The sequence below is a fragment of the Tupaia chinensis genome, unplaced genomic scaffold (assembly GCF_000334495.1).
Source record: "Tupaia chinensis unplaced genomic scaffold, TupChi_1.0 Scaffold144202_1, whole genome shotgun sequence".
Classification (NCBI taxonomy): Eukaryota; Metazoa; Chordata; class Mammalia; order Scandentia; family Tupaiidae; genus Tupaia; species Tupaia belangeri.
Genome location: NW_006204060.1, coordinates 233868 through 260460, shown reverse-complemented (window position 1 = coordinate 260460; position 26593 = coordinate 233868). Strand labels below are relative to the sequence as shown.

The following is a 26593-nucleotide window of genomic DNA, read 5'->3' as shown; positions in this document are numbered from 1 at the left end:
AGTTGGGTTGGGGAGAAAGACAGGAGCTAGAGGAGGGCTTTTAGGGTGTCATAACATTCTGCTTCAATCTGGGTGTTGCTTCTGAGTGCAACCAATTTATAAAAATTTATAGAAATTTTGTATACTTTCATACATGTCTACTTTTATACAAGTACGTAACATTTCCTCTATTTTTATAAATGACCCAGTTTTAGGTATTTTGTGTTATTAGCAACAGAACCGACTAAAATTCCCTCCAAGTAAATGTATCTGAATAAAGTTATTAACTTACCTCTACAGGACATTCTGGAAACTTCACATCTCTTCTTTTACTGGAAGACTCTAAATCCTACCTTTTCAAACCTGTTGGGCACAAGAAGTGAAAGAAGCCAAGAACAGATTCTCCCAAGCAGCAAGGAAGACCACTTTACATGCACTTCACGTCTTCCACGAAACAAACGCTTTAACATTCTTCTTTACACTCAAAACTGTGCTATGAGAAAGGCAGGGCAAAGAGCTCTGTAGCCTCTACTGACTTCAAAGATGGAGCGATTGAGTGGGAAATAAAATCACAGTCCAAAAAAAGAAATCAAGGAAACTCAGAATTTCTGATGACAAATTCAAGCTGGAAAATATCCTCCTAATATTCTCAGGTTCATTAGTAGACTTGAAAAACGAACTCAATTTACAAATTAATTTTATGCTTTATAGCCCCCATAAGGAAATGCTTTATATTATCTTGATCTTTTTTTATATATTGGGAAAGCAACTTCACTGTTTGACTTGAAAACAGTTTATTTAATTTATACAAATAACTACTAAATACAAAAAGTAGATTAAAACAAAATAGTTATTTTTTTCTGGCAGAGTTTAAATGCACGTAATGGATAATTCCGAAGAAAATGCATTTTCCCCACAGCGTTCAGGACTAAAATTCTATTGAAATCTTTGCTTCTAAATCAGTATTATATTCGGTGGTGTCACATGGGTAATGGCTAAATACGTTCTGCATATGAACTGAAAAAAAAAGTTACAGTCTACACACATACAAATGTGAAGCACTTAAAATGTGAATTTAACCAATAATAAAAGAAAATTTCCATTTCAGAGTATAGTGTTAAAAACGTTTCGGTAATAAAATCATAAGACCACATAAAAATAAGCTTTAACATATGCACGAGGCAGTTTTGTAAAAACTGCTCAGTGCACAAGTAATAAATAATTTGCAAAGTTGTGTATAAACAATTCCTAATGTTCGGCATCATTGTAAACATCAGCACATGTGTAAAATGCAGCAAAGTCTGACATTACATTTTGTTTTGCCAAATTGAATTCCTATTATCCAAAGACAGACCAATGGAGTACGCAGCCAACATTTTGGCAAGTTGGGTCTTTAAAATTAAGAGTAACAGTGCAAGTAAGGAATGCAAAGAATTCCTAGTGCAATAAAGAAGAGAAGCACAGGCAATATTGCTGATTAAAATTCACCACACCTCCTTGAGTTTCCCGTGGGGAGTGTCTAGGAGACTTGTGAAAGATATGCAAAGCCACTGTCTTAATGCCCAGATCTCTCTTAGGATTTCTCTGTGTTCCTCCAGTTCCCTAACTTTGCAACAGTGTCTGTCCCACATTAGTCTCTGTAGTGTGAACAGTTCGTGAAATGCCCAGTTCACAGTCATTGAGCGAGGTTAGGGTGGTTTTGGTGTCTCCCCAACACATGGCTGGGTAAGATGTCTGCCTTGTTGAAGCAGCCATCTGCAGAGGGAGACAGATGGATTCTGTTCTGACAACCAGTCAGGCCAGCTTTAGGTCCCAGCTGGACAATGAGAACAACGTCCAATCTTCCTTCTTGACACCTTAAAAATGTCAACAGTCAGTTTTCAATTTGTCTAGGGAATTATCAATTTTGGTCAAAGTCTTTTTGATACGCAGAGCTGTGAGTCTTGCAGATGGATTTTGATACCAGCATTCTTTCATCAGCTTGGCCAGAGAGGTTAACGTCTGAGGAGACAAAGAACAAACACTACAATGACAAATCAGCTTTTTAATGGCTCTGGAAGCTGGGCAGATATCTATCAACAGTTTTGAAGAAATACGCAGGTCTTATAAAATTAAAGTGATGTTACTGCCTTATTTACACAACTAATCAAGGCCTCAGGCACCAAGATGCAACTCTTAAGAGTCTTATGAACTCTGTCCTTTTGGAGTCATATTATCAACTTATATCATTGGGTAAATTACATAAGCCATGTTGGATACAATGGCCTTACGGATGCTAAAATCAATAGTACTAACCCAAAGATAATACTGAAATCTACAAATAGGCTCATTTTTTGGACAATGTCTTAGATCTGTTCTTATTTATTAGTAAGCAACACAGGATCATCAGCACTGAGCAGCTTGTCTTTGGAATTTCAGATATGCAGAGATGAAGAGGATGTTAAAAGGATCACTCAAGGTCTCCAGGCTTACACACAAAACTGCAGTTCTGCTAGCAGCAGTGGTACTGAGTTTCCCAGTTCCTAGAGCTGGTCAGTCATAGAAATTCTTATGAATATTTGTTGTTCATTAATGAGATCTATCAGATATGACTTTTAAGAATAAGACTGCTTCTAAATCTACTCAACTAGGTCTAACACCCATCCACATAAAACAGGGAGAGGAAGCAAAAAATACACAGGGCAGATAACTCCAGTTGGAAGACCAGAGGAAGCAAATAACAAACAGCTGAGGACAGAGCTAAAACTAAGAAGCTGGCCTCTTACCGGGTCTGAGAACCATCTGTTGGGTATATTTGGCCTCTGTTGATCCACACAGACTACTTTCCTCATATCTTCAAAACTTGGATCGTTGGGAACCACATCATAGAATGGTGGCTTGTAATCCTCCACTATACCTGCACACGAGGACAAGAGTTGTGTTGGATTAGCAGGAGAGAAGACTTCCTTATGATGTGATAAGACAAAGACTAATCACCTTCCTCATACCTCAGGGCAGCTCTGGGATCTACAGGTAGGTCTGAAAATAAGTGAAGAATAAGGCAATAAATATACACACTGCAAGTAATTGGAAGAAAGATGATCGCTCAAAGAAAGTGTGCATCAAGTTCCCATGTAATCACGATTCCTAATAAAATGTTCCAAGAGTGTATATGAGTAGCTCTGTAATGCCCAACAGAACTCTGGAGACTGAGGACAACTCTTCCCATGATCAAAAAGGGAAAAGACACCTAGTGGTTTCAAACTGTGAACAGGAATAAAATGCTGAATGCAAATTAGAGCCAGTAAATGCATCAATACCATTGTCAAAATACCTTTTTGTTATGAAATTATTTTGTAAAAAAAAAATCAGTTATAAAACAATTTTTCCATTAGGAGAGATGCAAGTAATATAATATAAAATATTCATTTCCTTCATTCATATATATTTCCTTCATTCATCCTATATCTACCAAGTACCCACTAAATGCCAGGCCCAGTGGTCTGTTAGATGACTCTATTATTTACTCTCAGGTTGAAGGTACAAAGTAAAACAGAGAGAGAATAGCCATTTGGGAAGGCAGAAAAACAAAACAGTACAAAAGAATAAAGTCTTCCCTTGCCCCAAAGCAAATATGAATGTGGCTAATTTCAACTTCTGTATGATTTCCAATGTTTTAGAAACTTTTATTCTAATCAAAATTACAATTCCTTACTTTTCACAAAGAAGAGTAATTCTACAGAGAAGTTTAAAACTTCATCATGTAGAATTAGAAAATCGATTCTTCTTACAGAGATGAAACCAAGAAAATCCATTATTTCTTTTCCTTCATCAGAGGCTTCCACAATGTCAATGGATAACTTGGTTCACAGCCCTCTTTCCTCCTTCTGTGTGACTTTCTTCTATTACTGAATACAGAAGAGGTTTTGGAGAGAGACAGACGGAAGCTGTGAGGAAAGTTATGATTAAGTTTTTCTAGTTCCTACAAGCCACCTGAAAAGCTTCAAGCCCCTTTTCATTTATCATAGAAATTACTTAGTGAGAATCCATTTTCACAAATATAAATAACAAACGATTTAAGCACAAGATTAACTATAAGGAGCATCTGTTCAAGAAATACTAAAGATTTTTTTAAAGCTTCACAAATTCAACTAAATAAGAGTTTATGTTAAAAATGGAAAGAAGCCTAAATTCTATTTTTTAAAATTCTAGTTTATAGTGTCTTAATTCTAAATAACTTTTCCACATTGCATAACTGCATTTGTAATGTGTATCAGTCAACGGATTAGAACCTTTCCTGGCCAATCATAATCCGCTCAGTCTGGGCTTAAACTGCTGCTGACAGAAGACTTGGAACACCTCACCTCAGAGGCCTTACCTACTTCTCTTATACGGCTCCCAGGAAGCATTCAAACAAACATATGTAAACCCTTTTCAGTACTAAATGATGCCACCTAAAATACAACTGGAAAAGGACCTGAAAAGATAACATACTTCTTCCAGGCTGTATGAAACAGTAACAGATGTGTGTGCCCATCATCACCTCTCAATTATTGAGGGAGAACACATTTACCAGGCTGGCTAAATCATTTAAAATCTAATACAATAGCCAGTTGTTTGGGGGCATTTCAATTTGCTTGGCAATCTTGGGAAGGTTTATGTGACTATAAATAGTAGTATAAAATGGGATTTTTCTATAAATGCAAACGAAAATAAAACATGGCTAGATTTTTCAAACATGGGATCTGATGATACTCAAAAATGAATTCCACTATACAAAGCTGGAGTTTTCCCTGGTGGTGCTCTGTCCATTCAACTTCCCAAATGCATTTAATAAAGAGTCAAGTTTGAAAACACCATTGAATTCATTATGCCTGGACCTTAGTCACACTGCCTTTCTTTGACCATTGGTCAATTATCAATTGTTTCCCTCTGACACTTGCCAGCCTTTTCCAAAATAAAATATACCTGGGATCAAATTTTAGAAGCCTTTTGTCACTCCCTTTGGTCAAGGAAAGCAATCACATCAGTCATTCAAAGTACATTATGTGCCTACTATATGTGGCTATCATATTGGATGCCAAGTGTAATAAAAGTATAAGACATACTCTTATTTTTCAAGGAAATCAGAATTTAGTTAAAGATCAGGAAAAGCCCCAGTTTTTCTTCTTTTCATAATAGAAATCTTATTTAAAAGAATCTCAATTTTTTTTTCTTCCCATTACTTACTTTGGACCTTGACAGGCAAAGATACACAGAAATATTCACTATAGTTTTATTTGTTAGACCCTAAACTGACTTAGTAACTATTTTGATTCCTTAAACCCTGCAAGTTAGAGGTTGTATTTAGCAGAAGGGCTACAAAAATGAAAAATATCCAGTACTGGATAAGAGACCAAATGATGGGAAAAGTAGATGACAAAAAATTCCAAACTAGCATGAGAGGTAGGCGAGAAGAGGTGGGATGGAACAATGGGCTTGGCCACTGGTTGGGCTCAGAAGAAACACCTGTATGGATTGTCAAGTAACCTATGCCCTGGGTGCCATGGAGGCCTAAGTCAGCTCTCCAGATGCTAGGGTTGGTGGGACAGAGAAGGAGAAGAATGAGTTTACAAGTCAAAGAGACCAGGGGAGAGAAAACACATAGGAGAAGGTGCATATGCCAGGCAGAGGGAAATTCTGGGGTAGAGAGGAGTAAAAGATGCTGCTCACATGACAGATGGAGAGACGTTCCCTATGGCTGCAGTTAGGTACCTAGAGTCCTGAGGAGTGAGGAAGGAAAAGAGGGGGCACAGCACTGGGGGGACAGCCAGGCTGTGAAGTGATTGCTGTTGTCAGACAGGAAGTGACTGACTTACACCTGTCCTTAATTCTGCCAGAAAGTGACAACCCATCAGGGTAACCAGAGCTCACAAAAGTTTTTACAAGGCAGCACCCGATGAGCAGCTGCCACACCGTGAGCCCACGAACAGGACAGCATGCGTTCAGGAAAGTACTGCAAGTGCCAAATGCATGGGACACACACAAGTGACACGGGACTGAGGGGAGGAGGAGTGCTTAAATAGTGGTCAGAGAAGAAACCAACTGGGCCCGCCTTCCCCTGGAAGGCAGCTGGTGTGACTCAAGGGGCCCCGGGAGAGAAATCCAAGAAATTATTCAGAACCTACTCCCCCACAACGTTTGGCATGTGTATCTGATTCGTACAATAGTTTTTTTTTCCTCAGCATATGTCTCATTGAAAGTTCTCTCTTCTTTGGGACAAATCTGTCTTTACCAACCAATATCCTTACCAATAATTTGCTGCATAGCTCTCGGTGAACTCCTTAGTTGCTCTTAGTTTTCCGGAACTCAAAAGTACACATCACAGGAACCAGGCCATGGCACACTGGTAACGCAGCTGGATTCACCTGGGCAAGATCTGGGTTCACATCCCAGGAACTCACTGAGCATGTCAGTGTGTGCATGCCCAAGATAAGGGCTGTGGGACTAGGGGTGGACTGCAGGATCACTCTCTGTCTCTCTCTCATGGAAAGACACATATACACATACTTTAAAGTACATACCACAAAGCTCACGTGCAGATCAAGAATGCTCCTCAAAAGCAGGAAAATGCCAGAGTGCTCCTCCTACAATGCAAGTGTCCAGAAACAAGATCCTCTCAAGATTCTGCCCACAGAGGCCTCAGACCAGAAACCCATCTTTTGCCCCCTGGACAGCTGATGTGGATTTTCTGCTGAGTCCTCTGTTGCCAGCCCTCCACTTCGTCCCACTCTCTACAGCAAGATCCTTGGGAGAAAACTGAGGGAAAAGTTCACCGTGTGTCTCCTCCACATGTTCCATCAGTGCACTCCACGAGATCACGCTCGTTCTCCACTGAAGTCCATCCTTCACATACCCGGGCAGCAGTCACACCAGAATTACGTGCAATCCCCTCAATACAGCACCTTTATGACTTTCTTCAGCTCCTTGTCTTACTTGGGACACCAACCATTACCACTGGCTGGTGTTACTTTTCTTTCCCACCTATTCCTCACATCCTTCCAAGCCTGCCCAACTGAGCTCCTATTCAACCTATTTATGATGCATTTCATTCTCTATCTTCAGAGAAGACCTGCCCATTCTGTGACCACAACTTCGGGGCCCTGAAATTCAAGGCCCACCTATTTAGTCACTTCCCTGAATGCCTCAGCCGTGTGGATTAATCTTATTCATAGTAATTTGTCTCTTCAACTACTAAGTCCCTTTCAACTGGATTTTTGCTCACCTGCTTCTTCCAAACCTAATATGTGGGTTCATGTATTACAGTCATTAAATACATATTAGTTGAGTGAATATTGCTTATATACCCCAACTACTTTATCCAAAATCCTTGAGGTTAGGTGTGTTTGCAGAATTTGGAACTTCTTACATTTTACAAAAGTCGTAGGATGCATATGATGGATTCTGCATGCTCCCAGGTCTGCAGAGCACCCCATAATCAAATACATTTCTGCAGTGAGACATATGAATACTTGCTTTAAATGAAATGAATAAAGACATAAGAGGACTCATGCACACTCAGGTAAGATTGGAATATCAACTGAACTCAGGCCAGGTTCTACCAGAAAGTTAGGAGAGAGCTTTTGAGTTTCACAGATTTTACAATTTTTCAAATTGCATAAAAGGGATTGTGAACTTGAGTATCCTCATATAATCCAAATGTGAGGCCAATGGGATATTTGAACCATGTTGATCACATCCTTCCTTTTCTTCAGAAGAAGAAACTGAGGACCACACACGAAAACATCCTTGTCTCAGTTTATAGCTAATTTGTGGCAATGCCAAACTAGAATCCTGATTCTGTTTCTATTCTAGAATTCTCCCCAACTAGTCAACAGTGGGATATGAAATGCACCCATCTGCTGGACATCATGCCCCATGATGCTAACTTCTCCTTGCACTGCCTCTCTCTACCACCCTGCAGTCACACCAACACCCAGGTAACAGGTGAGAAGAGAGTCCCTGCTCTACATCTACCCACAGAGCTGCTGTGAACAGTTACCTTCTACAGAACTACTGCAATCCTTCAGAGATCAGAATGTTGACAGGAGAGCCATTTTAGAAAGAGAAAAAAAAAAAAAAGAATAATTTAGATTTAACTTCTGAGACCAGGAGTTACTATAATGTTTTTCTCAACGATGGCATAGAGAAAATGTGATGTGGCTCTTGGCAAAACGTTTCCATCTTATTAACTGCATATTTATTTATGGAGCTGCTATCCATTTAATGCCATGTGACACTGGTTTTCCATTTCCGGCAGTGATATTTATTTCCTTCCAAAGTAAAATTAAGTTTAAAAAGAGTCAGTTAAAGGAAAGGATCTCATAAATAATGCTGTGAGTAGCACTTGAACATAGAACATGCATGAAGGTGATATGTGTATGAATGAATCTAGAAAACACTGAATTTACAGAAAGGCAGTCTTCCTGGTGAAATAGGAGTCAGTGATATATCCACTATTTGTGCTGCATTACCTAACACACCCCATAGAAAATATCAAAATATTTTTCACACCATGACACGCATAAAAAACTGATTAATGGATAGAGGTTAGGTGGTGGGACACTGGTAACACAACTGGACCCACATGGGAAAGGTCCTAGGTTCATGTCCCAGGACATCCCTGAACATAGCAACTGCATGTGTGCTGACAATCTGGTTGAGCCGGGGTGGAATGCAGCATGAAGACCTTATTGGAAGGGCCTGTGTTTGTCTCTTTGTCTTTCTCTCTCATGCAAAAAAAAAAAAAGAACTTTCAAAAAACAATTAACGGATAAAGTCGTTTATGGCAGAGAGGAACCAGAGAATTCCAGCTCCATGGCCCTACTTACTGGCAGAGGGTTATGAGAGCCAGGCCCTCCTTCCTGACAGCAGGAGCAGAGTTGTAAGGACACACTGTTCCCTGATGACAACGGACATACTGTGACAGTTGTGTCCTCACCCTTGCACTCCCACTACCATCCCTGACACACGGGATCATGTTTATTACTTGGAGTCAACAATAACTGTACCCTTAGGAATCTGGGTTAAAATTATAAAATTAATTTACATTTTTGGACTTCTCGCTGATACAGCATAGCAAAAGTAAATAGTTTATAAATTACCAAGTGGTCAGGGCCTAATAAATGATCTTTATCAATTTTACTGTCAGTTGTCAAAGGGAAGAGCGAGGCCTAGCAGAGCTCTGTGGCTATTGCCTGAGTTGAGCTATAAAAGATGCTATAAATCTTGCGTACTCCCACACCTTGAGAGAGAGAAGCACCACAAGCTCCAAACATTGGGTAGATCTGGAGGCCTCTCGAAAACACTGAATGTCAGGGCTGTGGTAAGGTTCATCCTAGTGTAAGAGCTCGTAGAGGCGTGTCAAGGAAAATGGCCGTAGGCCGTAAACAAGATAGAAAACAGTCATCCTGCTGGTTTCAGATTGTTTTATCATGAAGTAAACTGAGCTCTCCTCCTCTGTTCTGAATCACTAAATAAAGGACAGGAACTCCCAGGACATCTAGGAGAAAAATAATCCTTCCCTAGGACTACACCTTTGGTTTTTGGTTTTTGTTTTTTGTTTGTTTGTTTCTTTTGGAGAGGTTTTTTGCTATAGGGTGTGTGCACTTGCCAGACAGAGAGACAGAAAGAGAGAAATCACCCCCCAGGGGGGATGGCCACACCACAATCCCTTCTCCACCATTCTCCTCTTGGGATCTTGGGCACGCACGCAAACGCGCCCGGCATTGAGTTTTAAGCCACCAGGTCCGGGACTTGAACCGCGGTCGACTACGTGGGAGTCCAGCGACATAGCCATTATGCTAACTGCTGGTCCCTACACCTTCATATTTCTAACCCCACCCCCCACCTTTCCACTTACTTAGAGTTTAAAAATTAACAAACTAACAAAATGAAAGAAATGACTTCAATGGATAAACCAAATTGTACCTACTATGATTCATCCTTTTGTTCAAATCTTAATATGTACTAAAATAGTGAACTAGAATCATGAAACACGTTGGATATTAAGTTGCTGCAGAAAATAAAAGTTGTCATGGTTTCCGTACACAAGCCCATTGTGCTTAGGAAAAGAGGCACATGCAGTTCCCTGGCAAGCTTAAAGATTAATTAGAAGAGGTTTTTCCAAAATGTGTGTGCCAAACATAAGCTTATTCTAACAAGTATTTCCTAGACCCCACCCCATAAGAGATGCAGGTTGGCCAGCAAGGATTTTTTTTCCATGAGATACAAATAGTTTTTGACACATTTTAACACTGGATTCCATCAAAAAATAATCAAAGCCAGTGATGGTTTAATGTGTCCACAGAACGTCCCTGAGGGCAGTGAAGAGGGATACAAACATGGTACAGGGCGAAGTGGTTGCATAACAGGAAGGGGGAAAGGCAGACTGGGATCTGCAAACACCTAGTAGTCTTCATTACCCATTTCCAATGGAAAGGTAACAACATCAAAGGTATGTTACTGAGCACTTACTGTATATCTCATTTAATCACCATAATCCTTTCAAGTTGATACTATTACCAATATTTTTTTCAATGCTGAAACTGATACAAGTATTAAGTTAGAGTATAATTCCAGAGCCCAGAATGTTACTAATTCCAATTCACTGCCTCCACTGGACCCAGGAGAAGCACCCAGGTTTTTGAGTGTTATCATTCCTTCGGCTTCTGTGTGCAGTGTGATGGCTCTGGGAAAACCACGGCAAGGGAAGAAGAATCACAGAAAAGTGTGGCAACCAAATATCACAGGTCATGAAAGGGCTGACACTGCAGCCTAAGGGTTAGGGGCACTAGATCCCACATGGCCAACCACAGTTCAAATCCTAGCCTAGCAGCTTGAAAAATCACATCAAGTATATGTGTGTAGCATACCCCAAATTCTGATGGGAAGGAGAAATGGAGAAGGCACTGCAGCACAACCATATCTCACTGGCCCACTGGGTGGTGTTTTTCCCTTCTCCCTCTCTCCCTGCTCACTTTCTCAGGTGAGTGCATGTGCCTTCTGGCAACTTATTTTTAAAAAAAAAGTCATGGGAAATGCATATTATGAAATACTATGCAAAGATTTCAAAAATATTTGCAGCAAAATAACTTGTACCTTCATTCCATTTTCCAGGAGCCTTTTGAAGTCCCCTCTTTGCCCTATCTTCTACAGGTATTTGTCCAAATGGTCTAGATACACTGCCTTTTCAACAATTTTACTGTACACTCAGATGGAAAATTTGGCATATTTACTAGCCCTGGAACGACTAAACCAGAAACTCTGGGGCTGGGGTCCTGCATGTTGTGTCTCACAAGCATGCTTCAGTTTAAGAACTATTCATTGAAGGAAAGTCTTGCCTTAAGTCAATATAGAAAATTCACAAAGGAAAGGTGAGAAAACCATATTATTTCCTAATGACTCCAGATTCAATGCCCAACTAAATACCAAAAAGTAAATTCAAAAAGACACTATCGATAAATTTTCAGATGTGAAAATGGACTGAACTCTCATTTCCTGCACAGAAACAGCATGAGGTTTATTATTAGCAGCAAATAAACGTAAAATTCCAATAAAAATACAAGATGCAAGGCATTTTTATGCTCATGGTTCACTTGAGGATCATATTACTCCAAGAGAACTATGTGGTCATCAATTTTTAGAATGGACTCAGAAACTCAAAGGATGCATAATTATAATGACCTTCTTCATATGAGGTATTCATATATTTAAATGAAGTACATTTTATATGCAATCATTTCAAAAATATATGCTCTTTTAATGACAGTTCCTAAAGCTGGTAAAAAAGTGAAGCAGGTACATCACACCCTGGGGTGAGGGGGATATTGTAAATTAGTACAACTCTTATGGAAAGCAATTTGGCAATATGTGTCAAGCTGTAAAAATGTCCATACTCTTTAACCTATTAAGTCTATTTCTTTTCAGATTAAGAACTAACTCTCCCAAATGAAAAAAGTTATATGCCCAGAAATGTCCTCTGCAGGCTCGGAATGGAGGATACAGAATATCTAAAAATATGAAAATGATTTAAAATATCATGTGACCATTTAAAATAAAAGCAAAGATTATCTGATGACATTAAAACACACACACAGATGAAAAAGAGTATCATGATGCAGAACTGTATCTACACTGTACGCACAACTAAGTTCAAAAATGGGTACACAGAAAGGTGGAAAGAAACATGAGTGTTGGGATTGGAGGGCAAAGTCTCTTTTTCTTTCTACTCACCTGTTTTGGAGGAGTAATAATTAAAATATTAATTTTAATAAAAATAAGTTTGCGAGCAGCATTGAACACTTTCAAGTTTAAATAAATGGATTTGTGAGTGTATGTATTGTGTGCATATAAATGTTTACAGAAGAGCAACTAGAGAAGAGGAAAGTATCAAATTAGTCATTGCTAAACAATGGTAGCCAACTTAAAATGAGACATGACATAACCTTATTTCTCCTAAAAAAAAAAAAAATCAAGCCACATCAGGGGGGCCTACAGGTGATGTGGTGGTTAAGAACACATGGCCAACCATGGTTCGAGTTCCAGACTTGGTGGCTTGATTTCTTGGTTTCTCTCTCACTCCCTCTCTGGCTTTCTCTCTCTCTGAGAGTACATGTGCCCTATAGCGATTTAAATAATAAATAAATAAATAAAACTAAATAAGTAATTCTTAAAACAGAAAAAAATCAAATCACATCATAAAAGTTCAATCCACAGGACCAGCACGTGGCGTGGTGGCTAAGGTGCTGGACACTCCCACATGGCCAACCATGGTTCAAGTCCTGGACCTGGTGGCTTGCTTTCTCACTTTCTCCCCCTCTCTCTGTGTGCATCTCTCTTTGGTCAAATAAATGAATAAATAAAATTAAATATTTCCTTAAAAAAAATAAAGCTCAACCCACAAAATATTAGGAACTAGCTAATAGTGTAAATGATGATGCAGGCAGGGAGATTAATAAATCAGGAACAACAAAAACATTCTCCCTTTGCTCTACCCTCCATGATTTCTTTCCAAAAATAATATTAAACACAGGATCTAGAAGGCAAGCTACCATTTGTTGAGCTAAATGTTAAACTGATGACTCTAACTGCAAACAGACTTCTATTAATCATGGCTGATCTTTAAAGGCCATTTGGGTTTCTGCCTGTGACATGGGGAGCAAGTTTGTAACATGAGTTCTTACACAGCCCAAATCCCAAATTTCTGCCAAGCAGATCCGTTTGGCTCTGCTCTGCCCACGCCCACAGCTGGAAATGCTACTGTCCTGGCAATGGAATACCAACTTCTTCGGGGAAGGCAAACTCCCCATCACACAGTTTATTTTGACACCAATCCTTTAAATAGTCTAAGATAAACTAATCAAAGTAGATTTCCAGTTCCAAAGTGGTCAAGAATGACTGGAGAGGAGGTGAGGAAATAAAGTTGATGTGCAATTTCAGGCAAAGTTCAGAATTTTATAAATCAGCAAAACAATCTCTCTGTTGCAAACAATTCTCAAGGCGCTTCAATGGCACAAAATACAAGGCTCCCAACTATTGAGAAACAATTACCAGGAAAACGTTCATCATTCCATAAAAAAGTACTTTAAAAGGACTGTCAAGTTACAATCCCTGTATGTCTAATCTGGAGAACTTACTTTGATACTCTCAGAGTGTTTGTTTGAGGCAGACATACTCTGCTGTTATAAAAACTGCTACCATGAAGGCATGCTGATTTTAATTACTGTACACTACTAAAACTGTACTAAGTTACCCAATTCTACTTCCCTCACAGAACCTCCTAATTTCTGGCTATGTTAGTCATGAGAACTACGACTGACCCACAAATCTCAATCTTTAGAAGAAAATCATCAGTGAAAGGTAGGATGGACAACAGATGTTAAAGACTTCATGTATATTTCTCTTCCTTTTTAAATTTTTTTAATAGTTTCTTTCTGTCCTCAATGAGGGAGAGAAATGGAGGAGGGGGGAGGTAGAAAACGTAAAAGACAGACAGTGAGAGAACAGCCCAACAGGGCCCTGACTGCCATTACCCTCGGCCTCAGCCTGCCCCCGATCGGGGCGCTTGTGCACTGGGCATATTCAGTGAGCACTCCGGACAAGAACTCAGAACATTCCCATGTAGAGGATGCTCAGCCTTGCAGAGCATGGTGTTACTGCTGCATTATCATTCCACTCCCTTTCTCCCCTCTCTCATTTTTTCTTTCAAATATAGGGCAGACTTTATTTAAGGGGGATGGGGGGCACAGCAATAGGTACAGGGATCACTACAATGTGGTCTTAGGGCAGAGAGATTAGCCTCAACTCCCCATGCGTGATGTCTTTCAATAATTCATATCCAGAATTCCAGTGGGTCACAGGAGGGTAAAATGTAAAGTATCTTTTGGAAATGAATATTAATCTAAATATATAGCATTTTCTTCTGTTTTCCTGGAACAATTTCAGACACATGCTCTGTGAAATCAGATTCTCAGTTGTGAAGATATAAAGAGGTTCATCTAGTCACTTCAAGGGATTCTGCTATAAAAACCACTTTGTGGGTAGTTGGGGCATGCCCAATTTGAAAGAGTATATATACTTAGTGCGTTCAGAATACAATGTCCTTAAAGTAAAGTTCAACAATGTATTTGTGGATGCTTTGGGCACATGGACGACAAAAGTGAGAGCTTACTATATGAACACAGATTAAAAATGATTGACAAAGGCTTCCCTAACTGCTAAGGCAACAGTTTGTAAAACTACTTAGAAACAGATAAACATAATCTATCCACCTATCCAGGATTCCCTAAATTTAAATTTGATTCATTCAGAAGGTGCAGCCTGCTCCTTACAAAGGAATGGCTTTTGAGTGTAAAATCTAAGACTTTTCTTAATAATCCAAAAGTAAAAATACCTACACTAGCAGAATTCACCCTTAAATTTACTTGAGCATTCTGCCAAGTTACACCTACCTTCTAAGAAGAGAAAAAGAGGAAAAAGGGGGAGAAGAAAAGCAGAATAGGAAGATGGAGGAGAATGGAATGAAATGTAGACCCATCCGAAGACAGACTACAGTTAGTCTTTTCCAGAAATAATGTTTTTCAACTGCTATCTGCCCTTGTTTGTATATTTCAAACATGATACCATTACACTCCACCCACCAGCCACGAATCAAATATAAATGCTTACGGCTTGATAAATATGATTCAAAATACAATGTGGACAGCAACATGCCCCTTTGCCCTTTTAAAGGTAGCAGGATCAAGAGACCTTGATGAGGACAAATTGCATGAGATCGGACACCTACCATTGCTCACCATTCGCCTTGCCACTTCCCATAAAACAAGTCCAAAGGCCCAAATATCAACCCTCTTGTAAGAATCAAAACAATCCACTTGAATGGTTTCATCTAGAACTTCGGGGGCCATATAACGCTTGGTGCCCACACGGGGGTTGTTCCCCACATCAAGCTGATTGGTGCTCTGGGAATGCATGACTGCCAGGCCTAAAAGAAAGAAGACAACAGTATCATCATCTCACATTCCTTCTCATAGAAGGTTGCTGAAGGATCTTAAACTAATCTCAAACAAAAGCGCCCTCTTGTAGTATGCATGGTCACCATTGTGTTAGCACCCAAAACGATCCCTGAAATGCCCTTTGCAATGCCTTCCAGAGTGACAGTAGGAAAAGGGACTAATATGTCAGAAACGTTCTGGGGCTTTCAGGTTAATATATAAACCTCTAAGAGACAAAAAGTGTTGGGTAAATGTTAGACCAATGCACTAAGCCAATATGAGACTGGTATTTGAAGTCCACAGAAAAACAGACTCACATGTTAAATGCGAGGCTCAAAGTGGCTTAACAAGAAGCAAATTAAGCTCCCAAGCTCCACCACAGTTCCCACTAGTCTCCAAACACAAATTTTGAACAGTGTGAGACAAAGAGTTTGAGGTAATTTATCATTACATAAAGGGCAACCTGCTACAGACACACAGCTCCATCCGTAAAGGAAGGGCTGCTCACCCGAGCAATAATGCTACCAAACCCACAGGTCTTTCTCTAGAGCCAAAGGAACAGAGAGCATTAAACTGGACTTCAATCCATGCACATCTCTCTCATTACATGGCTTTGAAACACTTCCTTACACCATGACTCTTTTCAGGACTTTCAGTCAATTAGAAAGACCAGGCATTCCTCACTGGCCAGTGGGGCAAACAGCTGCAAGCATGGTTTATTTGAGGATACAATTATTTGTTAATTGGATACGCAAACCAACTGAAAATGATTCCCGTAACACTCAATAAAAAAGTACCAAACTAGAGCAAACTGTCCCTGTAAACCTTATCCAAAGACTTCTTGGGGATCCCTTAAGCTATCTGTAGAAAATAGGTATCCCCCTACTGTATGACTCTGAATTTGTGGAATGATGACTCCATATAGTGCCAGGAACTGCACTCAACTACAGCGACTGGTTCTTCTTTCCCTTACTTTTAACAGACAACCCCTAGATTCTGTGGCTACTGCAAAGATTTCCCAAATCATATATGCCGCTCCATTTTTCTCAGAACCAGAGTCAAAGTAACCAGAATATTAAAAAGGTAAAAGTAAGGGGATAGAGGAGAAAAAGAAACAAACATTTAAGAGCCACAAAAATGGAAAATTATCTGTTGATGACAATGTGTATGATAAATATCTTTAACTGGACAGTGTATTCATGCTAAGAAAATTCATTCTGCAGGCTGTAATGACATTCAGTAATTAAATTTATAAAATACATACACAGACACATAGGTTCATTTAAATGGAACATAGAGATATGAGCTGTGGTAGTTTTAAAAATATGTCCACAAGTTTTTGAAGCTTCTCTCTTCAGGAGGTGATGTTTAATTCCCCAGCTCGTGAATGTTGGCTGGACTATCAAAAAGAATACGTAAAAGTAATGGTGTGTGCCTTTAAAATTGGGTTACAAAAGGTATTACAAAAAGTATGAAAGCCTTCTGTTTGCTCTCTCTTGGCTCACTCATTATGTTATAAAGATACTCAAGCAACTCTGTGGAGAGTTCCACATGACAAGGAACTCAGGCCTGCTGCCAACAACTGTGCATGCGCCATCTTGGAAATGGATCTTCCAGCAACCTCAAGCTTCCAGGTGACTGCAACCTCACTGAGGTCCTGAGGTCTATTCTGCTAAGCTGCCCAAGATTCTTGACCTTCAAGGAATTGTGAGATTATAAATTCATATGGCTTTAAACTGCTAAATTTTAAAGGTAACTTGTTACCTTGTAACAGATTAACTATTACACCAAAGAGATTAAACAACCAAATGTACCATATGAACCTTGACTGAATTCTTATTTGAAAAAACTGGAAAAATATGAAAATGGTTATTAAGTGATAGAAAATGATCAATAATCTTTGGGTGTGATAAACTGTGGTTATACAGGAAATGCATTTTAACAAATTGACATGTAGAGAGTTATAAGGTCTGCAATGTATCTTCCAATGGATTAATAAAAATATACGCAGGCCCAGACTGGTATAACAGGTGGTAGCAAATGGAACTGCAGGGCTGTAAGACACACAGCTGTGGTTGCGGGTCCCTAAGTTGGCTTAAAAACACTCTGGACACATGAGAAGGTGCTCAGGATCCTACAGACCTAGAAGGTTGGGCAAAGGGGATCACAACATGATTAGAAAGGGGCATTCATCTCTCTCTCTCTCTGCCATACATACACTCTATGATTAATAAAATAAAATAATTTAAACTATCCATACAGCCACATACAGATGAAACAAATACAGAACATTTTTAACAATTTGCCTATAAATGATGAAGATTTAAGTAATCATTATAATATCTTTTCAATTCTTCTGTGTACTTAAAATTTTTAGAATAAAAAGTTATAAAAATAAATACAACACTAGACCTTTGCAATATTAATAATGGAGTACTATATCTAATGAACTAACCTTGATTTCTGGATATAAAGTGAAAGATTATATGTAAATAATCATCTTACAGGAGCTGTTTCCTATACTATGTTATGTAGTCACTGAATAATGACTCCTTAGTACAGACTTTGATATCAACCCATGTAATTCACTAGAAGGCTGCAGCCCTCTCCCCCCTAAAAAAAAGAAGTGTACAATACTTGAAGAATTAATTAGCTGGACATTTTTTAAAACTCCTTTACTCCCTCCCCACCAAACCCCATAAACCAAAACTAAGAGCTGTCTCAATGTGCCTGTCCTCCCCAGATCACTGGATTATAACCGCATCTACCACGTGCGTCCTTATGACTTACCAGGTGTTCATAATAATGTCTAAATCTCATCAGGGTCCTGTGAACTAGGCTTGTTTTTCAGTTACATGAGTAATGCACACATATGCTACTGTGAACGCTGGAAACAATGCAGAAGCACGGTGCCTGGCGTTGGACACTGGAGTTCCCTTTGGCACCAAGTAAACAGGTGGGCAGACTTGGACATGAATACAAAGTGAGAGACTGGGAAAGTTCAAATTCAAACCCAAATCTCTCTGCCTCCAAGGACCAGGAACTAAGTCATAAAAAAGTCTTCCACACCACAACTACAATTGTCTGCAGAAAGCTTTAGGGCCATGCTTGACAATGTTTAGCCTAAATATTTTCTTTCTTATTTATGGATCATGGTAAAATAATCTTTCAACATGAAAGCAATGAATTCAAAAGAGATTCAAAGGAAGTAAATTTTGGTAAGATGTCAAAACCCTTGTGTTTGGAAACACACAAAAAATACATAAATTTTGTTCTTTACATAATTAAAGCTAACTGTATCAAACCTTTATCAGTCTAACAAGTGCGATGATAAAAATATTAAATTATATATAATATAATCCACTTTTTAATCAAGTAGAATAAGGACTCTCAATAGTCCACTAGCATGAATAACCAATTTATGATTCAATTTTCATTAATGTAATTATTCAGGCAATATTTTAGATGTCCAGGATAAATATGGTTTTATATGAAATGTCACTAGGAATGAAAATAATTTTATTTATAATGCAACTAAAGTTACATTGAGCATCATCCTAATATCACAAAATGAGATATCCCAGCAGGGCAAAAGGTAAATTGGTTGGGGGATTGTTTTCCTTTTTGCCAACTTTTTGCCTTAGTTATAGGAAAATGATTTTAGAAACCATTTTTAAAATTAAGTCATTCCTTAGACTATTTAATTATGCACCTCCTTTATCTGAAGTGCTGTGAAATTAGAATGTAAAAGTATTGGTTGCCTCTGGGACAAACTAAACAAACCTGAGGTGACTTTCTAGAGTAAAGGGAAAGTCAGTATCTTGAGAGAGATTTGGGGTTTATAGTGGTTGTCAAAACCCTCAGAATGTACTTAAGATCTGTGTAGTTTGCAGTATGCAAACACTACCTGAAAGGAAAAGGAACACACAAATAATGCACCTTAGTCAATGATATGCTACTTGCACGAGGCAGGATATTTTTAGGAGAGAATACCTCTGTTTCCTTTGGAACATATCAAAGATTAAGACGGACTGATGGAGGGAAGATGAATAAATAGACATGCTAATGGGCATGGAGGTAGTAGGTCTACAGCTGTTCACTATGAAGTTCTTTTAAGTTTTCTGCATGTTTAAAATTTTTCATAACACATTAGGGAGAAAAAGATACAACCTGGGTAAACATTAAAGTGTAACAAAAATAAAGTCAGTAATTAAAAAAATATTTTAAAAACTTACCCAAATCTGCTATGCAACACTGTCCATTCTTCTTAACTAGGATGTTTTTGCTCTTTAAATCTCGATGGGCAATGGCTGGTTTTCCTTGGGTCCCAAATATCTCTATGTGCAAATGTGCAAGACCACTAGCTATGGACAGCACTATTCGAAGGCAGCTAACTGTATCCAGAGTAGTGAGCTGAAGATAGTCATACAACGATCCCATTTCATGATAATGTGTAATTAACCACAGTTGGGTACTGGAGTGCCGTGATGTCATGTCCGAAGCAATAAAACCTGGAGAGAGCAAGAAGAAAATTAACACACATGTGAAAATTCCACTTTGTAACTTTCACTATCCAAAACTATCGACCTACAGAGTAGACATCATCTATAACAAAAAATAAACTAACCAACTACCATGAGAAGAGATTTACAGAAGCATCAACAGAGAAAAATAACACCACTTGTTCCTTAAAAGGGCACTGTTAATGAAGAGGAAATTTTCATATACATTTCCATTGTAAGGAACCTTTTTAAAATAATTTTCCATTAAGACACAGATAGGAGTATCTTTGTGCTTACCCATAATGATAGTACAAAACTCTTTATCATGTTGATAAATCAAGCAGAGATCATTCATCATCACCCTAAAAAGCAAAACCTGGAACCTAGACACCTGTATTCTAGTTCTGACTCCGCATGTGACTTGCTATAGAATGTTGGGAAACTCCATTAGGCTCTCTGGCCTACATCTGCTCAAATGTAAAATAAGGGGGCAAGTTTATCTTAAATAACTGACTAATACAACAAATGGAAACAGGAACCAATAGAACGTAAGACACATTTATGATATTCTTTTTCAGATATACAGAAAAAACAAGATGACAGTATTTGTTGGCTAGATAAAAAGGAAGAAATTACAATATAAAGTAAAAAGCACTGCCATATATATCTGCAAAAACAACATGAGCTCAGAGTAGGGAATCATAACAACTCTCACCAGATGCTACAATAAGTTTCCATCAGGAAGTGACAACTGAACTGCTCTTGAAGAGATCCTGACAGATACGGATAAAGACATAGAAAGCAATTTTCTAGACATTCGAAAGGGACTCTTAATCTTTAATGACTGTCAAAATTAAAAACCCCAAACTATAAAAGCACCACTCCAAAAGAATTACACTGCTATTATGTATCTGTATGGCTTCTACTGACTATTTCTTCTAAGAGAGAGCAGCTTTTAATTAAATAAATAATATATACATTTTATTCTCCCACCTTCCTTTATACCTCTTGAGTTCTAGGGAAAAAAAATTGTCTGTCCTGTTAATTATGCTCTAGATCTTCATGAAAAATGACATTTAAATAAGCAGGATTTTTTTTCAATGACTTATCTCAAATGTGAATCATGCAACTATGTTTACTTCACAATGCTAGTACATCTTTAGAGGATGTCTTTGTCCTGAGTCAAACACTCTATTATCAGTAGAAGTAGAATAGGTATCTATAGAACAGAACCCTAGCACAGACACTGAATGTGTTCATACATGGGAGAGAAAGTGATTAGGCCAAAAGCCTTTTACTTAATAGCCAAAGTCATACTGCTACTCTTCTCAAAAGCTGAAATAAACCCCCAAATCTCAAGTGAGGTGATTGATGCCCTTTGTGAGACAACCACTGGCAATACTTTCAGGAACCAGCTACTGGGCAGCCCCGGCAGCTAAGATGTGAAGATACACATGGTAGACCATGGTGGCCAAGTCTATTGGGTCCTAGAGTCATGCTACTAGGACTACGCTTTGGTTTTGCCATCCCTGAGCTACATCATCTTACCCAAGGCACTTAAATTTCTCCCTTGGTTTTCTAATTTATCAGATGAAGATAACATCAACACATATTTCAAATATCATGGGGGTTAAAAGTTATTACACATAGAGGGTTCAATATGAAGAATAATACGTAGTAAGTGTTCAGTAATACTTAGCTATTATTATATTTTTAAATAGTCCATGATTCATTTAAAATTGTAACAACTTTGTAATTTAATATCACTTGTAGGTAGTTTTCCTCATCACCTATGGGTCTCAAGAAATTCTGACAGATAAACAGGTAGGCAATACTTTTAAAGAGCATGAGACAGTTCTGGAGATGGATGGTGGTGATGGCTGGACAAGAATGAGAATGTATTCATTGCCTCTGGACTGTACACTTTAAAAATGGTTAAAATGGTAAATTTATGTTATGCACATTTTACTACAAAATTTTTTTAACTGTATAAGACAAGATTTTGGACTGAAATTCTTGTGTTAACTCAATCGCCTTGGTTTTAGTAATTAGGAAACAAATGCTCAGAAAAACACACCTGGTAATACAAAGCCACACAGTGAGCTTCTAACGGCCCTCAGAGTAAAAGCTACTGGGTTGTCAGAAAAGTCATGATGATGTTTCTATCCAAAAATGCATCATGACTTTTCCAATAGCCCAATGGTTTTCCAAACTCTTAGACCACCTTTCCTGCCATGATATGTCACAGCCTCCTGTTATCTGCTAACTTCCACCTCAGACACAGTAGAAAGAAGAGTTAAAACTCAGATAGTCCATTTGAAAGATATTACTGTAGGGACTTAGGCAAGGAGATAAAAAACAAGAGTCCAGAGTTACACATGTATGTATGTGTGCAGATAAACAGATTCATGTAATTTAATTATATATTTTCAGAGGTGAGGGTCAGTAATATGCACTGGTTGGGGGAGGAGGTTGTAATCTAATATTCAAAACATAATATGCTCTTTGGATATTAAAGAAAATGATCAAAGAAAGTCTCTACACCCAGAAGGCTGCTAAATGAAGGGAAAAAATTAAACAAAGTTGTACATTTCTGTGAGCTTTCTCAACTAAAAAACCATGCAGTAAGACAAATCCACATGGTTGTGATTCTGATGAGGGTAGAAAGATCTCATGAATTCAAAATTTCCATGGATCATTAGGTAATAAGAAATGGACAACGTTTTGCCCTGTGTGACCGCATTAAGGGAACCTAACCTCTTATACGTGAATCATACTGCAAAGGTGCCTTTCACGTTGCCCTTGTGATTAAATCCAATTTAATTAATACTTACTAAGCATCTAACACGTGCAGGGCACTGTGCTCAGCACTGGGTATGAGTGCAAAAACAATAGAAATGATTCCTGTCTGCAGCATACAGTGAAGTGGTATCACAGATCATTTAACTCGAGTGTGTGAATAAAGAGACTATTTGCATAACATGGTGATTTCCAGAGCAATTTGCTCAATGAGTCTGTGAGCCCCAAGAGAGTGAAACAGGATGCATGATCATGCCCTTGCTCAGTAAGCCTCAGACCCCAAGTACTTCTTAAGAGTATATACACCTGCCTGGTAAGAGTAATTCTACTTTTAAAGAGGAATAATTTTACTATATCATGGTTTCTAAGAGAACCAATTCTTTTTTTTTTTTTTTTGAGAGAGAGATTTTCGCTATAGGGTGCGTGCGCTCGCCAGACAGACAGACAGAGAAAGCACCCCCCAGGGGGGATGGTCACACCGCAATCCCTTCTCCATTCTCCTCCAGGGATCTTGGGCACGCACACACATGCGTCCGGCGTGAGTTTTAAGCCACCGGGTCCGGGACGCGAATCGCAGTTGACTACATGGGAGTCCAGCGACATAGCCATTATGCTAACTGCTGGTTCCCTAAGAGAACTAATTCTTAACCTACTGCTCAAAGTCAGTTTGTTGCAGAATCAGAGGAAAAATGGGAACATTCAAGGGTAATTTTAACTACAGATGAATTTTTGTCTCTTTTTTTTTTTTTGTGTCGCTTTCCCTTGACTCCAGGGATGGAAGAAACAATTCCACTAGCAGACTATGGTGTAGAGTACAAAACTGTGGTTAAGAATTAGACTGCGGGGTGTGATTCCCAGCTCCACTACGTAAGCTCTCTGTTACATCAGTAACCTCATCACTTAAAACTGGGAAAAATAGCATATCAACTCTCTTACGTTGTGGTAGAGGTTAAATGAGGAAGTACACACAAAACACTTAAAGTAGAGCTCACTACACAGTCACTATCCACTATCGCTGTTCTTGCTGTCGTTACTGTGGTCACACACAGGCATCCAACTGCAACACAAGGCCGAGTGCACAAATTATACAGAAGTACAAAATAAGGGAGTACAGAAAAGCATGATTAGTTCCCCTGGGCAAGCTGGAAGAGAATTGAGAAGTTTGATGGAGGAAGGAGTAGTCAGTCAGAAGGTGGGAAAAGGATACTATATGGTCAAAACATCATGAACAAAGACACAGAACTTAATGTTTGTGGCAGTCCCAAGGAATAGCCAACTATTGGTAGCAGCAGAATGTGAACACATTTATAGATGATGCTTAAGAGACCCCTTGGAGGCCTACAGTAGAAGTCCTTAGTGCCAGGCCCACAAGTCACACATGCTGCAGGCAATTCAGAAGCCATCAAAAACACCGAGCAGGGCTGTCTCTGCTCCCCCGTGAAAGGCTCCCGTGTGTGGAGGGATGGCTCAATCAGAAAGGGGAAGCTGACTGCAGAGATATGAGTGAGGAGGATTAGGGCCCAAGGGTTAAGGACAAAGAAGAACTCAATAGTAGAAACTGAAAGAATTCTGGGATGGAACATAACCACTACACTGTTGAAGCAAAGCTCTGGACAACTGACTGTCAAACTGTTACTTGAACACAACTTGACCTGGACTTAAATACTAAACTTGTGGTACTAGAACAGAAATAAATTTTGGCAGTGGCCTTCCTATAAGCCAGACCTAATCCAATAGCCATTAAATGGCCAACACTATCCTATACAGAGTTAAATTCCACATAAACTTTGTATCTACTATTAAAGAAGCACTCCAGGCAGCATTTACTACATATGTATTAATTACTATACACACATTAAGAGAAACTTTTCAAAAATACAAAAGTCAATGTGCCCAGGGAATATATGTTACACAATATAAAGGGAAATACACTTTATACTGCCATAGGAGTATTTCAATGGGCACTTTACATATTTCACAAATGTTACTAAGCTTCAGTTTCTAAATTAAAATGTACACTGAATCCCTCTGTAAATCTGGGCTTTAAAAATGATGCTTAGTTTGAAGGAATGTGCATTTAATTATGATGTCCCTGGGAGCTGTGAATCTCTAGGAAATAGTCCAAAGATCTTTCTTAGTTTGATTCAAGTAATAAATATTCAAAAAGGGTGGAGTAAGTAGAACAACCAATGAAGCCTTGAAGTGAACAATATGGGACAAATTTTTGTTGTTTAACGATCTGCAGATGTAGGAATATGAATTAGCAATAACGGATTTCCTTTTCATCATCCAGAGAATCTTAAAACTTATTTGCAGATTTAAACAAGAAATTGGTGTTCAAAGAAAATTAAACAGTACACAAATGCTAAGGATTCCCATACTGCTTCCAGGAGAGACTCTCCAATTCACATTCACCAACACAAAGCGGGCAGGAAATTATTTCTCTCTAGACACAATTAATTGAAGGGATTACCCTTGCACTTACCTAAAATATTTTCATGCCTCAGCATCACAGTGTTGTACAGCTCTGTCTCCCTGAACCACGACTTCTCATCCCGGGAGGAGAAGATCTTCACAGCCACGTTTTCCCCTTGCCAGCTGCCTCTCCACACCTCGCCATATCTACCTTTCCCTGTGGAAAGCAAAACAGAGGTGACGGGGGCAGTAGGCACAGGAGGGGCAGCCAGCACAGATGACTTGTGAAAGATAAGCCAATAAGCTTAGTGCTTGTGATGCAGTCCCTCCCATTGCTTACTGGAGACTCCATTTAGGGATATAAATACCACCACCTTTTTTGTCTATAAAGACATACAAAAATGAGGTCAAGCCTGCCCCTGGTGTCCACCCTACTGTGAAAACAAATTAAACTGCCTTCTTTATCTGCACTGTACAATTTCCTGTGAACTACTCAGTTTATAATTACATTTCTTCTAGTGAAAGGCATAAAATGCATATGGTTTGGAACCAACAGATGCTGTAATGGTTACATTGCTAGACTCCCACATGGCTGACTACAGTTCGAGTCCCAGACTTGGAGGTTTGAAACTCATGCTGGGTGTGTGTACGTGCATGCCCAAAATCCCAAGAGGAGAATGGAGAAGGAAGGAATGTTATGTGGCCATTCCCCTGGGGGGTGATTTCTTGTTTTCTTTCTGTCTCTCCAGCGAGTGCACATGCCCTACAACAAAGTTCTCCAAAAAAAAAAAAAAAAAAAAAAAGCATATGGTCTTTCTTTACAAACACATAAAGGTCAGTAAAATTTAGGAAAGTTTTAGGCACTGATGGACCAGCCAGTGTCAAGGTAGTTAAGGTGGCTGGATCTCACATGGTTGACTCCATGGTTTAAAGCTCTGGACCTCCGACTCAAAAGCCATGGCATGTGCAAGTTCACACATGAACACATGTGTATATGTGCACCCCAAACCTTATAAGGAGGGAGAAATGAAGAAGGGACTGCAGTGTGACCACTTCCCATGGGACGTGCTTTCTTACTTTCTCTCTCTTGTTCTCTCTCTAGCATGCACACAACTCTTCAGGCAAATTTTAAAAAATAAATAAATACAAAATAAAGATTATTTTAAAAGAAAATGGTACTGATTGTTATTGTTACTCTTTCAATGTTGTACTGAAAGTCAAATGGCTTCCTTGGTTCCTTCCTTTCATATGAGGTCAGCACAGGTATTTTCTGAGTGTTCAAATGCATGGTTTGCCTAATTTTTTTTTTCCACAAAGAAGACTATTGTGTTTGAGATGTATGTTCTGAGAATCAAAATCAAAACCAAAACTAAACAAAGGACAATG

At 38.9% G+C, this 26593-nt stretch overlaps 1 protein-coding gene across 2 annotated transcripts in view; it reads right to left on the bottom strand.

Moving 5' to 3' along the window:
- Nucleotides 1–756: 756 nt before the first annotated feature.
- Nucleotides 757–26593, bottom strand: part of ACVR1 (activin A receptor type 1) — an 84109-nt gene continuing 58272 nt past the window's right edge. For both annotated transcript variants that reach the window (XM_006166250.1, XM_006166251.1), the window contains exons 6-10: nucleotides 25278–25424; nucleotides 19727–20002; nucleotides 15284–15481; nucleotides 2745–2875; nucleotides 757–1980 (exon numbers count right to left, since the gene is read on the bottom strand). In XM_006166250.1, coding sequence (XP_006166312.1) covers nucleotides 1846–1980; nucleotides 2745–2875; nucleotides 15284–15481; nucleotides 19727–20002; nucleotides 25278–25424 — 887 coding nt within the window. In that variant the 3' untranslated portion in view covers nucleotides 757–1845. The remainder of the gene's footprint in view (nucleotides 1981–2744; nucleotides 2876–15283; nucleotides 15482–19726; nucleotides 20003–25277; nucleotides 25425–26593) is intronic.